General features: G+C 19.6%; 1 protein-coding gene and 1 long non-coding RNA gene across 2 annotated transcripts in view; one reads left to right on the forward strand and one right to left on the reverse strand.

The window, feature by feature from the left end:
- The first annotated feature begins 1,481 nt into the window (after nt 1–1,481).
- LOC107999585 (uncharacterized) overlaps nt 1,482–15,268 on the forward strand; it is a 60,377-nt gene continuing 46,590 nt past the window's right edge. Inside the window, exons 1-2 of the mRNA XM_017059512.3 lie at nt 1,482–2,124; nt 5,959–6,157. Of these exons, the coding sequence (XP_016915001.1) occupies nt 1,871–2,124; nt 5,959–6,157 (453 nt within the window). The 5' untranslated portion in view covers nt 1,482–1,870. The remainder of the gene's footprint in view (nt 2,125–5,958; nt 6,158–15,268) is intronic.
- Nucleotides 5,920–15,268, reverse strand: part of LOC133665737 (uncharacterized) — a 46,058-nt gene continuing 36,709 nt past the window's right edge. The window contains exon 2 of the long non-coding RNA XR_009828984.1: nt 5,920–6,162. This is a non-coding gene — a long non-coding RNA (uncharacterized LOC133665737). The remainder of the gene's footprint in view (nt 6,163–15,268) is intronic.

Here is a 15,268-nt window from a genome sequence, read left to right on the forward strand (position 1 = left end):
GTTATGCAAATCGTAAATAAGAAGAGATGCAAGAATCTAATAGTAATTTTTTTAGACTTTTATTATTTGTTTTAATATTTACTTATGTATACACAATTCATAAGATATTAAAATTACATCTAAAATTCGAAATTTTTAATGTAAATAGAGATTTTTTTCTAATTTTAATAACGATTCTATTTTCATATTTTTCTGCTTTTACTTTATAATTACATTAATTTTTTTGCTACAATTATTTAACACAACTCATACGATTCACAATGCAAATTCGAAAATCATTATAATATGTATTATTTTTATCAATAGAAAAAAGTTTTAAAATAAGATATTGCACAGCTAAATCGATAATTTGTCGTTGTTTATAACGTAGAAATATCTGTAATAAAAATAAATAAAATATCATATATTTATCCTAAAGAAAATTGAAACATATATCTATCTTTGACGTTCTGTAATTAGTTACATATGTGTGATGTATGATAATGAAAAGATCAATTGATTAAATAACACTAATTCAATTAGTTATTTGTAATTTTACAATTTGATAAATAAAGATTCATCTAAATTTTCTTTCTACGTTAATTAGTTACTTATCAATAGCTAATTATAGAAATATTATTCTGAAAAGTTGCTATATTGTACATTTGCTGCAATAACATATCTCAAAATTTCTATATGATTTTTCCTAAAATCATAATTTTTGAATTATAACATTGTTGCAACAAATGTGCAAGCAGATAAATAAGATAAAGATAATATGTATTAATATATAAAGAGTATAATATGAGATTCGTTTTATTTTTGTGATTTTCTTACTTTTTCCAAAAAAAAAGACAAAGTAAAAATTCAGATACTAATATGATAATATGATAATGTTACTTTTGAGAGAAATAAGTTATGAAAGTATGTTAAGTTATATAATTAATAGAAAAATTTTATTGATATCCAAGTGTAATAGTATCAAATATAATTATTCGAATAATTTATTTTGTTTTTCAATAAAATTCTATGTATAAATTATTTTTTCTGAATCGATATAATTCATGTTTAAAATTTTCGAAAAATTATGTTTAATTATATCGCTATCGATCAATTATCCTATAATTATACATATTTTCTATTTTCTCTTATTATTATAATCAAAAGCACTTCGATACTTCAAACACTTCAAATCTTTATTATATTAAAATTACAATTGTTATAGTATAACTTACTTTCTCTGTTTCTTTGAAAATAACAAAATAAAGTAAATTTCACTTTAATAAGCATGCGTAGAAACTTTCTATAACAACCAAAACATAAAACGTCCATTAAACAAAATATTAACAGATTGATACAGAAGAATCACGATATTTGAACTATAATCGTTATTAAAACTATTACTATGTAATGTCATTAAAAGAGATTTTATCTTATATTTTTACTCTGTCGCTATATAAGTTTACATCTAAACTTATTCGAATATGTAAAAAATATTAACAATCGCATAACAATTCCATAATATATAACGCAAAGCTCAAAATCCCCGCGAATATATTAACATTCTATATATATTTCTTTAATTATAAATTTTAATTTTTTAACTTACAAAAAATAATATCTTTACTTTCATGCACAGGTACACAGCGTGGAACAAAATCGCTAATTTTCTTGTACGTTATTTTAATATAAACAACATAATGTATGCAGAGGCGTGAACAAAAATATCAAGTTGGGTTAAGAATAATCCACCACCCTCGAAGGTTCATATATCGTTAATCTTTCGAGCCAGCGACCATACCAGTTTTATTTAGCATGACGTTAAAAGTGGCATTATTATCCGTTCGGTATATACGTACTATCGTTCAGTTTTCTCTCAGCAGGGAGACGGATGCGGATTGCCACGTACTTCCCGTCTGCAGTCTCGAGCTCCACTCTCCTCGGGTCGTCGCGTCGCGTCGTGCTATTATTTGCAGCAAGTACAACCGTTTGCACGTCGCTGTTTCGCTCGCACGTTCGATGTGAGGGCCATCTTTCGAATTTTTGTATACGAGAACGTGTGCCGACCTCTTTTCGAATTGAATTTTTGGACGTTACGTTGACTTCAAGGAGAGTGATATTACAGCCTCGCGGTGAAATATTAATGTTAGTTTCCAAATGATCAGAAATATATGATTTTATTTTAAAATATTCATGTGTATAGAATATTGTCTTACGACGTCGATATTATTTTTGTTAGTTTATCATATTGTTTAAAATAATATAGATGATATAGATGATAAATACAATGTATTTTTGTCTTTTATATAGAACGAGTCACGTAAGATTAAAAGTTTATTTTTCAAATCGAATGAAATTGAAACAATTTTCGAAACGTAATTTAATTCATATAAATAATTGTAGAAGAATAAAAATATTCAAGTTTTTCTATTTTGCATAGAAATAAAAATAAATAAAATATATATAAAAAAACAATTATTATGTATACACAGATAGGAATTTTATTACATAGATATAAATCAAGATAATAGTTATTAAGAGATATTAAGAGATTTTATGGTATAAAAAATATGGTATAAAATATGGTATAAAATAGCATTTTAATCAATATATAGTATTAATATACTCGTAGGATATCTTTGGAGATTAAAATAAATGTAAAGAACAAACAGAAGAAAAAACTCTATTTCCATTACACCTCCGCTGCATTATATTCTTGTCTCGCTTTAACTTTATATTATATTTTTTATATATTATATAAATATATATTATTTTACATATATTTTATATATTTATATATCATATATTGTACTTTTTATTATTTTAATTATTGATTATTATATTTTAATTTTTATATTAACCAATATATTTTTATATATTTTATATAACTATCAATTATAAAAAGATTGTAACCGAAAATCAATATCGAGTTAATTAGCGAAACAAATCTTATTGTTAAATAAAATAGAAATATAATATATATATATATCTAGGTACATAGTGCAGTATTGATGGCAATTATCGTGTTAACTCAAAGGTCAATGATAGTTTAATCTGGAATACCAACGTAAAACTCTAAATTGATTTCGAATCGATTAATAATTCACAACTGATAGTAACAATATTACATAATTGTTTTTTCATTCTGAATTACACGCATAAATAGTCGAGAAACTGTATCGACAGTATATGCACATAAAAAAATTATTGACTTGATTTATATTTACTTTCATTAATTCTTATACGTATGTACTCTTTAACGAGAAATTTATTTGTTACAATTTTAACTCTTTCATAGCAGAATAAATATCGCTATGATGTTTAAATGAAATATTTTTTTGTTTCTGAGAAAATAAAAATTTCACAGCATATCATATTTATTATTTAAATATTTTATTAAGTAACTTAAGAAAATTCTGTTATTTCTTTTACATAATAAATAAATGTAATTAATTATTTTTATTTTTTATCTATGTTACATTATATTAATGTAGTAAATAAGAAATAGAATAGTACACTGATGTAGAACAAGAAATCAATGAACATGATTCCAGCATTATTTTCTAGCATTATTCTAAAATAAATATATTTTTTTCTATTTCTTGTATGTTTATATAAAAATATATATTGTACGTTTATATAAATCTATTTAAAAAATATTAACACAGAGAGAAAAGGTCAACTTCGATTAATTTTCTTTATTTAAAATTATATTAGATTTTCTAGAATAATTATAACATTTAATTGTTACTAAATATATGTTATTTAATGTAAATAATTTTTAATTTATTGTTATTAATAGAATTTTGTTATTTTTTATAATTGTAATCGATAAATAATATAATACCTGGCAATTAGTATTATTTTTTAAAATACTATTCTTTAAGTTATGTTATATTCATTAAAATATATTATATAAATAACATATTTATATAATATTATCAAATGTTTTCAATGAATTATCATATAATTCAATAAGTTTAATGGTAATAAAATAATACTTTATTTTACCTTTAATGTATATATGTATTCTAATTTAATGTATGTATTATATATGTATATATCAAAATATATGTATGTAAAATACACTTATATATTATATTTTATAATGTTTGAAAATAAATGTATATTCATAATTTATTTGTAAAGTATATTAATTATTTTTAATATGTATAAAAAAATTAAAATTATACATTTTATATTTATATTAATGAACTTATCTTAGAATAATCAATTAGAATAATCAATATTCAATGAACTCATTTTTAAATTTCAATATTTTAGACTTCATGAATTATTTATTTCTTGTTAAAAATCTTTTATTTTAAACCTATTATTTTATTTATAATTATCATATATTATATTTTTAACACTAAACTAAAATTAATTTACAAAATTAATTATCTTTTAATTTCATAATTGGAGAATTTGTTCATTGTTAAATAATATATATTCATGTATTAAAGATAATATATTAAATACGTGATAATATGTAAATAGATATTAATTTATTTATTTTAGGATATTAAACATTTATTCTTAGAACAATTTTGGACAATAGATTTTAGAAGCCAAAATATATACAAAAATGTCGACTTTATTTATTTTATTATTTAAATTTGCGTTAAATGAAGTGAGATGTAACAATATATAATAATATTGTAATGAGAACAGAACAATCTCAATTTCTTTTCGTTTCGTTTCGTTTAACATAAACTTCAATTGCTTATAACTTAATAACTAAAGCTTAATGTTGTTGTATACTAATTTTTGTATTTATTATGTTTTGACTTTAGAATACTCTATATGTATATAATAGTGTATATATGTAAATTTTTTAATCCCTTTAAAAATATATAAATCTTTAGTTTACAAATATAATATTTCCTTCTGTTTTATAAGTATTTCAATAAAATATTAAAACTATTTACAAGTATTAACAAGTATTATTTTCTTTAATTAAATATTTAATTTGTTAACAAATAATTGATATTTACATATTAAAACAGTATAATTTGATAATGTTGAGATAAATCAAGACAAGATTTTTTTTTTCGAAAATTCTTTTTTAAATTTGAAATTGTTGAAAGTGTCAAGACCACTAAGATAATTCTAAGAATTTTCGAGAATTCAAATGCTGTTTGGGAGTTTGTTTTATTGAATACGAATATAATTTTAAATTTCGAATATGAATATATAAATATATAAATAGATTTTGGAACATTGTTAAATTTCACTTTGCAAAATTTACGATTATTTATTTGTTTAGTTAATATAAATAATTAATTTAATTTATATTGATAATAATATTACAAAATACAAAAGATAATAATCCTCTTTTTTATAATTTTATTATTTTGTATTAATTTTTTTATTTAAACAACTTTTATAAAAGAAAATTTGAAAGATCAGAAATTAAAAATTCAAAACTCGTAAAAATATCGAAAATTCCGATACTTTTGAATCACTCAACATTCTCAGAAATTGGGAACATTTCAGAAATCTCGAAATTTGCAAAATTATTGGAAAAATTAGGAGAAAGCAATAGTGATGGAATTTAGAAATCCTAGAAAAGATAGGCGAAATAACGAGTATTCCGTGAATTTTCATTTTACTGCCAAGATGAATAATAAAAATCTGCCCATGTGATAGAGTACAGTAGAACACCCGTTATTTCTTTCAAGTTCCATTACCACCACCCCCACCACCTCCATTTTCTCCCACTCTTCCATTAGTCAAACTTGTCCCAGCAACCCTAATCCCGACCTATCCCGAGCATCGAGACATTTTTGGATTCTCGCATTCCCGTGCAGAATCTAGTAAATAAATGTAGAACGATATTATTTTACGTTTTGAATACATAATTAGGATCGAAGGTTTATCTTAAATTTTTATTTTTCAATGCGTTACGCAGCAATTTGTTTCTAAATCTCCGAGAGATACGAATATTTTAATGAGAATTTTTATTTCTTTTCGCAGGGATAAAGATAAAACAATGAAAATCAACGAAGGAAATCCTGTGGCGACCACTGCCTTTCCTCCAGAATCGATGACCACTTCCACCGGAAATTTCGATGGCGATTCCCGGACAACTTCCCCTCTTTCATCGACATTCTCCATCGAGGACTGTGTTTACAGAGGCGAAGGGAATGCTAATATCGTTGTTGCACTGCCACGAGTAAGCTGTAAAATTTTCTTTTTTATTTATAAAAACATTTCAGCGATATTTTTATTATTATTATCATTATTTCGTTTGGTCGAAATATAAATATAAATAGATAGTTTGAAATATCAATGTTTTTAAAATTTTACTATTATTATTAAATAATATTGCTTGAAACTATAAATTGAAAAAATATAACTCGAATGGTATCTTATTAATTATTTTGTTATAAGAAAGCAAATATTGAATTTGGATGGTTTTCATCTTCACTGATTCGCAATTTAAAATAATTGTGTAATAATATAAAAAATTAAAAAATTGGTAGAAATATTAAATCGTAAAGATTATATAACATTATGCAACGATTAACCATTTTTTTAATTGCTAAAGAATCCATATAAATCCATAAAATTGATTTACATGCACAATATACATTTATAATTAAAATTAGATATTATTTATAAATCAATAAAAATAAACGATATATATTCAGAAATATCTTTTGAGAGTTTCGATTATAGCTAAAATATTAAAGCTAAAATAAATATAAAAATAATTAGTTAACAAATATTTATTAAATTATAAATAATTTAAGTTTTCATTAAATAAAACAAAATTCAGATAAAGTGAGATAGCTCTCTGTATCACATTCAAGGTTTTCAATTTATCTCCACTTCATTTTATCTAATACAAACTTAAATTATTTATAATTTAATAAATAATTTTTAATAATATTCTTTGTATATTTTTCTTGTATATTTTATAATCGTATGTTTTATAAAAGTTTATAAACATTTTTGCATGTCAACTTTTATGTTTGCTCAATTTTAAGAATCTAAAGATATTTTATGAATATATTAAAAGAGAATTTAAATTGAATATTTTGAATCGAAATTAAATATAGTCATTTAAAATATTATTTAAATTTAAAATATTTTAAGTTTTTATATTAAAATTTCATAATATTTATTATAGAACGCAATAATTTCCTCAGCTTTAAATAACAACTCTGTCTTATTAATGGCAATTATAATATTATTTTTTGTCTCATCAATTATTTTTCAATTATTAATGTCAATTTTATTTTTCAAATAATTCCAATAATAAGACTCTAACGAAGTTAAATCACATAATCTTATCTTATTGATATCTCTTGCTTGTAAATTAAGTATCTATTGAATTTTTCATTAAAAATTCTTTTTGATATAAATATTTATATTTAAATTTAAAATAATTTATTATCGATAGCCTTTAAAAAAATGTTAAAAATATGTTTTATGTATAAAATATATAAATCGAAAGATAACTTTTTAATTATCTTTATGATATATTGATAAAAAGGTGATTATAAAAATAATACTGTCAAATCGACATAAAATTTATTTTTTATTATTTTTGAAATTTATTTTAAATTTATAGGTATATACTTACTAAGACTTATTTTAATAAAACACATCGATTATTCGATAAAATAATCTTTAATATAATAACGTTAACATATGACACTGCAATAACAATGATGTCACATTAATGCCTGTATTCCCATTTTAAAATAGTCTAAAATAAATATTTTTCATAAGACGTACAAACATGTATATATTACAACGCATATTATCGCTTTATCATGCTAATGAGTTTATAGTCAGTCACAAAAGTATTCGTACGATGACTTATAAGAAAATTCATCTATTTTGAAAAATCTGATTTTAATAAAAATTTTTATGTACGCGGGATATATAATAAGTCGTGTAGAGCAATTTATTATTCGACAAAAAACCTTTTATCATTTTTTTTCATGTTTCGTATAGAATTTATGTGAAAAAAATACAATAAAAATTTTTTACAACAGCATAATATAAATATTATTAATATAAATATTAAATATTAAATAATAATAAATGATATATATTAATAAATAATTATTATTTTTAATATATAATAAAAAGATGTTCAAAAATTTAAACATGTTTTTTCAAGTTAAAAATCGAGAATAATAATAATAATAATAATAATTTCGTTTTTAATTTTATTTTTTATATAAAGATGAAAATATATCTGCAGGCAAATAAATTTTCCTATATGAATAAATTTATTTAAAACATTTTTCTTTCTATTCTGCTTAATTAAAGAAAATATAGTGAAAAATAATCAAAAATATAATGAAAAATATTCTACTTAAAATAACTTATTAATCCATCGATATTTTTAAAAAAATAAAATAAAAATTATAAAAATTTTTGCAATTTTGAATATTTCATTTTAAAGGATATTTGTTTAAAGTACTTATTTTACACGATCTCGACTGCCGCTGCTTGACCTACTATATCTTTCTCACTTGTTCTCGCTATATCTTTGCATTGTCTCTCCTTATCTAGTATTTCAAGTTTCGAGCACGAGCTGTATTCCTGGAATAAAATCACTAATCTACAAGAATTACAATGCACATATCCGGCATTTAAACGTGCACTATATATATATAACCAAGTAACTGTATAAAAATTTAAATTTAAGTTACGTACGATTTCAATGAACTTTAGGATAGTTAACACACTTTTAATGGTATAATTACGTTATATATTCTGCATATTTTGCATATTTATCATTATTATATAGATTATTTTTCAGTTTCGTTGTTTAAAATAATTTTAAAATAATAAATATTTTATAATGATAAATGCAATATATCATTTGCAGTACAATTCTTGAAAAGAATTTTTTACTTTAAATACGTCTTACGATTTTCAGTTTCTTTCATCTTTTATTTTTAAAAAGGTTTAATAGCACTCATTTCATTGTGAACAATTTTGAATACAAAATAGCTTAGTAATGAAAAAATATGTCTCACATTGTGAAAAATTTATATTCTTAAATATAAGGTATAAGCATAAGTATAAGATAAATGTATTGAAAAATAAGTGTACAATTTCAAAATTAATAAATAGTATTTTTATTCCAGTTTTGATTTTTTATTAAATGTTTGTTTTCGACGAGATATAAATAAGTACTTTTCGGCAAATCCTTATAGAAATTAATATGATATACATAATTGTATTCTTTTCTTATTTCTTATATTCTCATAGTAATTTTTTTTAGAAAATTAAAAGAAAGTATGTTGTTAATTAAATTATTTTGTTAAAGATTATGGAATTGCTTATTTCCACCGTGTATAGCATCTTTAACCAAGTCTGACTCATCATCGCGACAATATAATTTAACTATATGAATCAGCGCGTTGGTATTCACTGTATTTAGAAACTACTTCATTTTCTAAAATATCGAAAAATAGAAGATTAAATTGAACCCTTATAAAAAAAATTTTTCTTGGTTACAATTCTTAAAATATATTTTGTAAGAAAATATTTTTAAATGCTTTATTTTATGTATTTCATATGTAAAATTTATCATGTAAATAATAATTTTATTAATATTTGTTAATAAATATTTATTAATGTAATGATTTTAAACTTTTTAAAAGATTTATATATTATTGATATAAGGTATGTCTTTTATTTTTCTTTTTTATATTTATTGTTAATCTTTATATAGAATGTTAATATATTCGTGAAATTTTTAAAAAATTGATTCTAGAAATTAAAACAAATCAAAAATTGGTATACAGATATTGGTTGAAGTTTCTTTATTAAATTATAAGCAATTGAATTTTGCATTGTAAAACGAAGTAAATACGAATAAAGTGAAATAGCTTTTTCTCTGTCATACCGCTATCTCGTTCTATTTCTATCTCGCTTCATCTAACACAAATTTAAATTGCTTAATTAATTTTTCGTTTTAGAATCAATCTTCTAAATTTGTCATTAATATATTATATTATATTATAATTCTATATACTTTTTTTTTATTGTCGAAAGAAGCTTATATAAAATATGAACTTGATAAAAATCTTTAATATATAATATATTTATTTGCGTAGAATAAAAAATGTATAATATATTTATTTTATTTTATTTAAAACAAACAAGCCTTAATTTATTAATTTGAGCTTAAGATTTTCATTCAGATTTAAATTTTTTAAAAACATTAAAAAAATTTATTTTTACCAATTTTTATTAATAAGAATTTTTTTAATAATAAAAATTAATTTTTTGTAAACAAAAAACATAATGTTATTAAAATTTATAAAACACTCATTTTATTAAAATATATATATATATATATAATATATGTATATTTAAAATATTAATTTTTATATTAATTTAAAATATTAAAATTTATTTAAAGAATATATATATATATTTTACATTTATATTTAATTATACATATAATAATTGATTAAAATACTATGTTCGATACAACATCGACTATAAAAAGATTAATTCTTTTTTAATATAATAAAATTATAAAAAAATACATAATTTATAAAATTATTCAATATAATTTTTATATGGAAATTTTTATATAATAATTTTTAAAATCTCTGACATTTTACATAAAAAATACATACTTTCAACTTTTCAAGTCTCATAAATTTAAATAATCGCATTATGTAACAATATTTAAAATATGTTTATAATATACTATTTTTGACTTGTCCGAGTTTCTCTCAAATAAATAGAAAGAAATAAATTAGAAGAAATTGAACTTTATTTTATAAACAATATATTTCATATTGAAACAAAAATATTAGTTTATTTTGCGCATTTTTAGATAAAATTTATATAGTGATAATAGACTTTTCTTTTTTTTATTACTATCTCTGTCTGTTTAAAATCATTTGAAAAGGGAAAAAGAAAACAAATTAAGAAAGTGAAAGTATGAATTAAAACAGACTTTAAAAAATTAATATTACAAAATATATTATTATATATATTATATTAGAAAAATTATTATAAACAATCAAGGAAAATATGTAAGTAATATTAATTAAATAATAAAGCTACTTAGAAAACAAAATTAAGATTATAATGCACGAGAAAAATCTTATTATAATAGCTTATATTTATAATTTTAGAAAGCGGAAAATTAAAAAAAAAATTTCTATTTTAAAAATACTTTGCACTTATAATTATGATTTATGATAGGAGTGAAACTAATTTTAAATAATACTAAAGATCTAAAAATGAAATTAATTTTGAAAATTAGAAAAGATATTTTAATATTTTATTGTTGATATTTGATATTTATTCGATACATCAGTTGATATTAAATTTAATTTTATTTCATTATTATTCAATATTAAAAAACTTTAAATATTTCGAACGTATAATTTATTATAATAAAAATTACAGTATTATAATAAAATCTTTTTATAATCATTATTATAAATATAAAATTAATGAAAGAAATTTACAATCGTTTTCTTTCTTCATTAAAGTATAATTCTGTCCGTCATTTTGAAAAAAGAAATTAAATAATTATTATATTAGTCAATAAATTGCTATATAAAAATTAAATTATTACAACATGTAAGCTTATTATCGATTAATAATTACGTATATTGAAACAAAGATCATTGTTATATTTTTTCGTTATATAAATAAAATATTATTTATTTGTTTAATAACATTTACATAAATATATGAAGATTATACATTGAGCAAATATATATATATATATCATAAATATTTTAAGAAATTAAAAAATGATAATTAAAATGTAATTGTATTCTTGAAGAAAATAAAAAATTATATGAGTTTTTTTAATAAAATGAATAAACAAATTTCAGTTAAATTATCAATATGCGACATTTTCATAAATTTTGATGAATTTTAAATACTGTTATAGAGAACAAGATTTTAAATAATTTTTTCCTATACATATACTGTTGATTGATTTCAAAATATTTACAAAAAATTATGCTATTAAAACTTGATTCTACAGAAATCATTATACTTAATATTTATCCAGTTTCAATAATTATTTATTTATTAGAATAATCAATATGAAATATTTGAACTGTATAAAAACTTGTCAAATATATATGTATTGATCGATATATTTTTCTATTTTTATCTATTTTTAAAATTTTCTAGATACAATATCTTTTTATTTGTAATAATTGCTTAATATACATTTTCGTATTCAAAAATTCTAGAATATTATTGTATTTGTTTCAAAATTGGAAAAAAGTTAGTATATGATTATTAATATTAATTTGATACTTTTTATATGTTATATTTTTTTATATGTTATAAAAAAGATTTTAAATCAGATTTTAACACATAAATTTGTTAAAATTTTAATAATAAGATAACATTAAATACAACATTATTTCATTTTATATTTTTAAATTTAAAATATTAAATTTATATTATATTATTTTAAAAGTATTTTTTATTACTAATTATTGATATGAAACGAAATATTTTAATTGATTTTTATGGTATTAAAACAAATATTTTTATAATCTACTTTATCTCAAAAGATTTTTAGAAAATTATTCGATTTTTAATTCTAAATTAAATTTAACAGATATTTTTTTCAAAATTAAATTTATTAATTTGTAATTTTCAAAGCATCATTATTATTAGTTTATATTGGAAAAACATTTTTTCCAATTTTATAAATTGTTAATAATATAATTGAATAAAAAAGACTTCAATGTTCGCGTTATAATTATAAATTATTTAATATTTCAAAGCTTAATCAAGATTATTATTTAATAATATATGAAACATACTGTACTTAAATTTTGAATGTAATAAGTTAAAACACTGACAATTTAAAAACACATGTATTATGCATCGTGTGCATGTTTACGCTCACTTGCTTGCTCGTTTTTGCGTGAATATGTGAAAATGCAGACGCAAATCGAATTAATAAGAAAATTTGTTGAAAGAGAAAATTCACTTTTGATATTCATTATTCATGAAATAATGATAAATATAGTTATTTATTTATCATTATAGTTCCGTTGTATATTAAAAAATTTTAATAAACAATATCACATTAAATCTAATAAATATGTATATAGAAAGTACACATGCAAGACAGAGTTTACATGTAAAAAATGTATTGAACGTAACAGTAAATAAAAATCTATAGATTTTAAAGAAACAATTTATAAAAAATTGCATTTTAATATATCAATCAAAAATATTTTGAAAAAAAAACAATAATTTTAAATTTTATATCTCTTCTTAAAATCTGATTTGTCAATTTCTTTAAATTTTTACTAAAATATAAGTAAATTATCTATTATGTTTAATAAAACGTAAATGCAAGAAGAATTCGAATTAATTATATTTTATATGTATTAGAAAAATATATATATTTATTTTTACAATTATTATTATGCATTATTATGTATGTAGATGTTAAATTAATCGACTATGAAAATATTGGAATTAAAATTTAGAAATATGAAGGATAACAAAAAATAATTTATTAGATACGATAAAATTAAAATTAATTTAATTAAATTTAAATTTTATCATTTAAATTATTAATTTATAATAATACACAATATTATTTCTTGTTTGATATACTTGCTATGTATATCAGATCCTATATCCGTTAAAAGTGAATGAAACATTGAATCAATATTTCATCATATTGAATCATGGAATAATATTCCCTAAAATGATAACATCCAATAATAATAATATCTATCATACATTCACAAATAAAATAAAAATATTAATAGATATATTGGAAAAATATCAGTATTTGATATTTTTATTTGATATATTTATATATAATCATAAAAATATTAACTTGAATAATCTAGTGTCAACAGGTACATGTTCTTATTTAAAAATCTTAAGATATACGTTATTATATTTGTTTGAAAATTGATAAAAATTAAATGATTAGTTAACTTGATTACTTAACTTTATATAAGAAGAAAGATGTAAAATATATTAAAATATAAAAATATATTAAAAATGGTGTATTAAAAACTATATATGTATATAAAATTATATATAATCTTCATCATATAATTATATATAATTTTCATCACTATGATTAATTTTATTAAGAGTTTTTATAACATCTATGAAAAATTATAAGGAAATATATCGGTATAATATAAGATAAGATAATATTATCAAATATAAATTTTATATATATAATAATATACAAGTATAAATTATATTTAAAAATTAAAAAAATTAAAAAAAAATTATTAGAGATTGAATAATTTTATCCATTGATTTTAAAACGAAATAAAATATTGCATCTATTTAAAAAAAAACTACTTAAAAATTAACTTATATATACGATTAAATAAATTTTTTATAATTTGAATCTTAAGGAAATAATTAACACCGTTTAATAATAAAAAATTATTGTCCACAGTTTAAACTCAAAATTGATTTAATGATAATATAATGATTATATGATTATATTAAATTAATGATAATAATTATATATAATTTTTGTCATTTGAAAAAAATTTTTAAAATAATAAAAAACAATGTGCTATAATGTCATCAAATTAATGATACCTATCATTATTAAATTATCATTTACCGTATTGAGACAATTGCTTAGAATTGTAGAGACATTGATGATAAAAATTTTAGAATTTTTACTCATTAATATAATATTATATTATGTAGTTTTATATAAATGTGTCTATAGATATTCAGAATAATCAACGAAGTTCGAAATTTACTTCAATATTCTCGCATTGTTGATGAGATCTACCTTATCTATCTTAAAGGAGATATCGAACGAACATAATAATTCGCATATACTTACACTTCCTAACTACATTTCTACGCCCTTTTATAATTCGCAGCATTCATTTATCGCATAAACATCCGCCTTCACACTTGCGATGAATTACAAATCACTCGCCTACATTCTTGCAATTATACTTATTTCCTATCTGTCTTGCCAAGTTTATCTTTCACATATTTCCATGGAAAGCAGATGACTATTATAATTATAATTAATTGATCATCAATCATCTAATGCATTTACTTCATATTTCCAAGAAACGATTATACATACATTATTATGTATAGACGTTAAATTAATTGGAAAACTTTAGCATGATAGAATAAACAATCCTATTTTCCTCAAATATAATCAAAAATAGCAAATAATCTGCATTTAAAACTTTATAATCGATATACAATTATAAATAACTTATTTAATTAAAATAATTTTGCAAAATTGTAATAAGAAAAATAAAAAACTATTATATTATCTCATTTT

This window comes from Apis cerana, linkage group LG2 (genome assembly GCF_029169275.1).
Source record: "Apis cerana isolate GH-2021 linkage group LG2, AcerK_1.0, whole genome shotgun sequence".
NCBI classification, from domain to species: Eukaryota; Metazoa; Arthropoda; class Insecta; order Hymenoptera; family Apidae; genus Apis; species Apis cerana.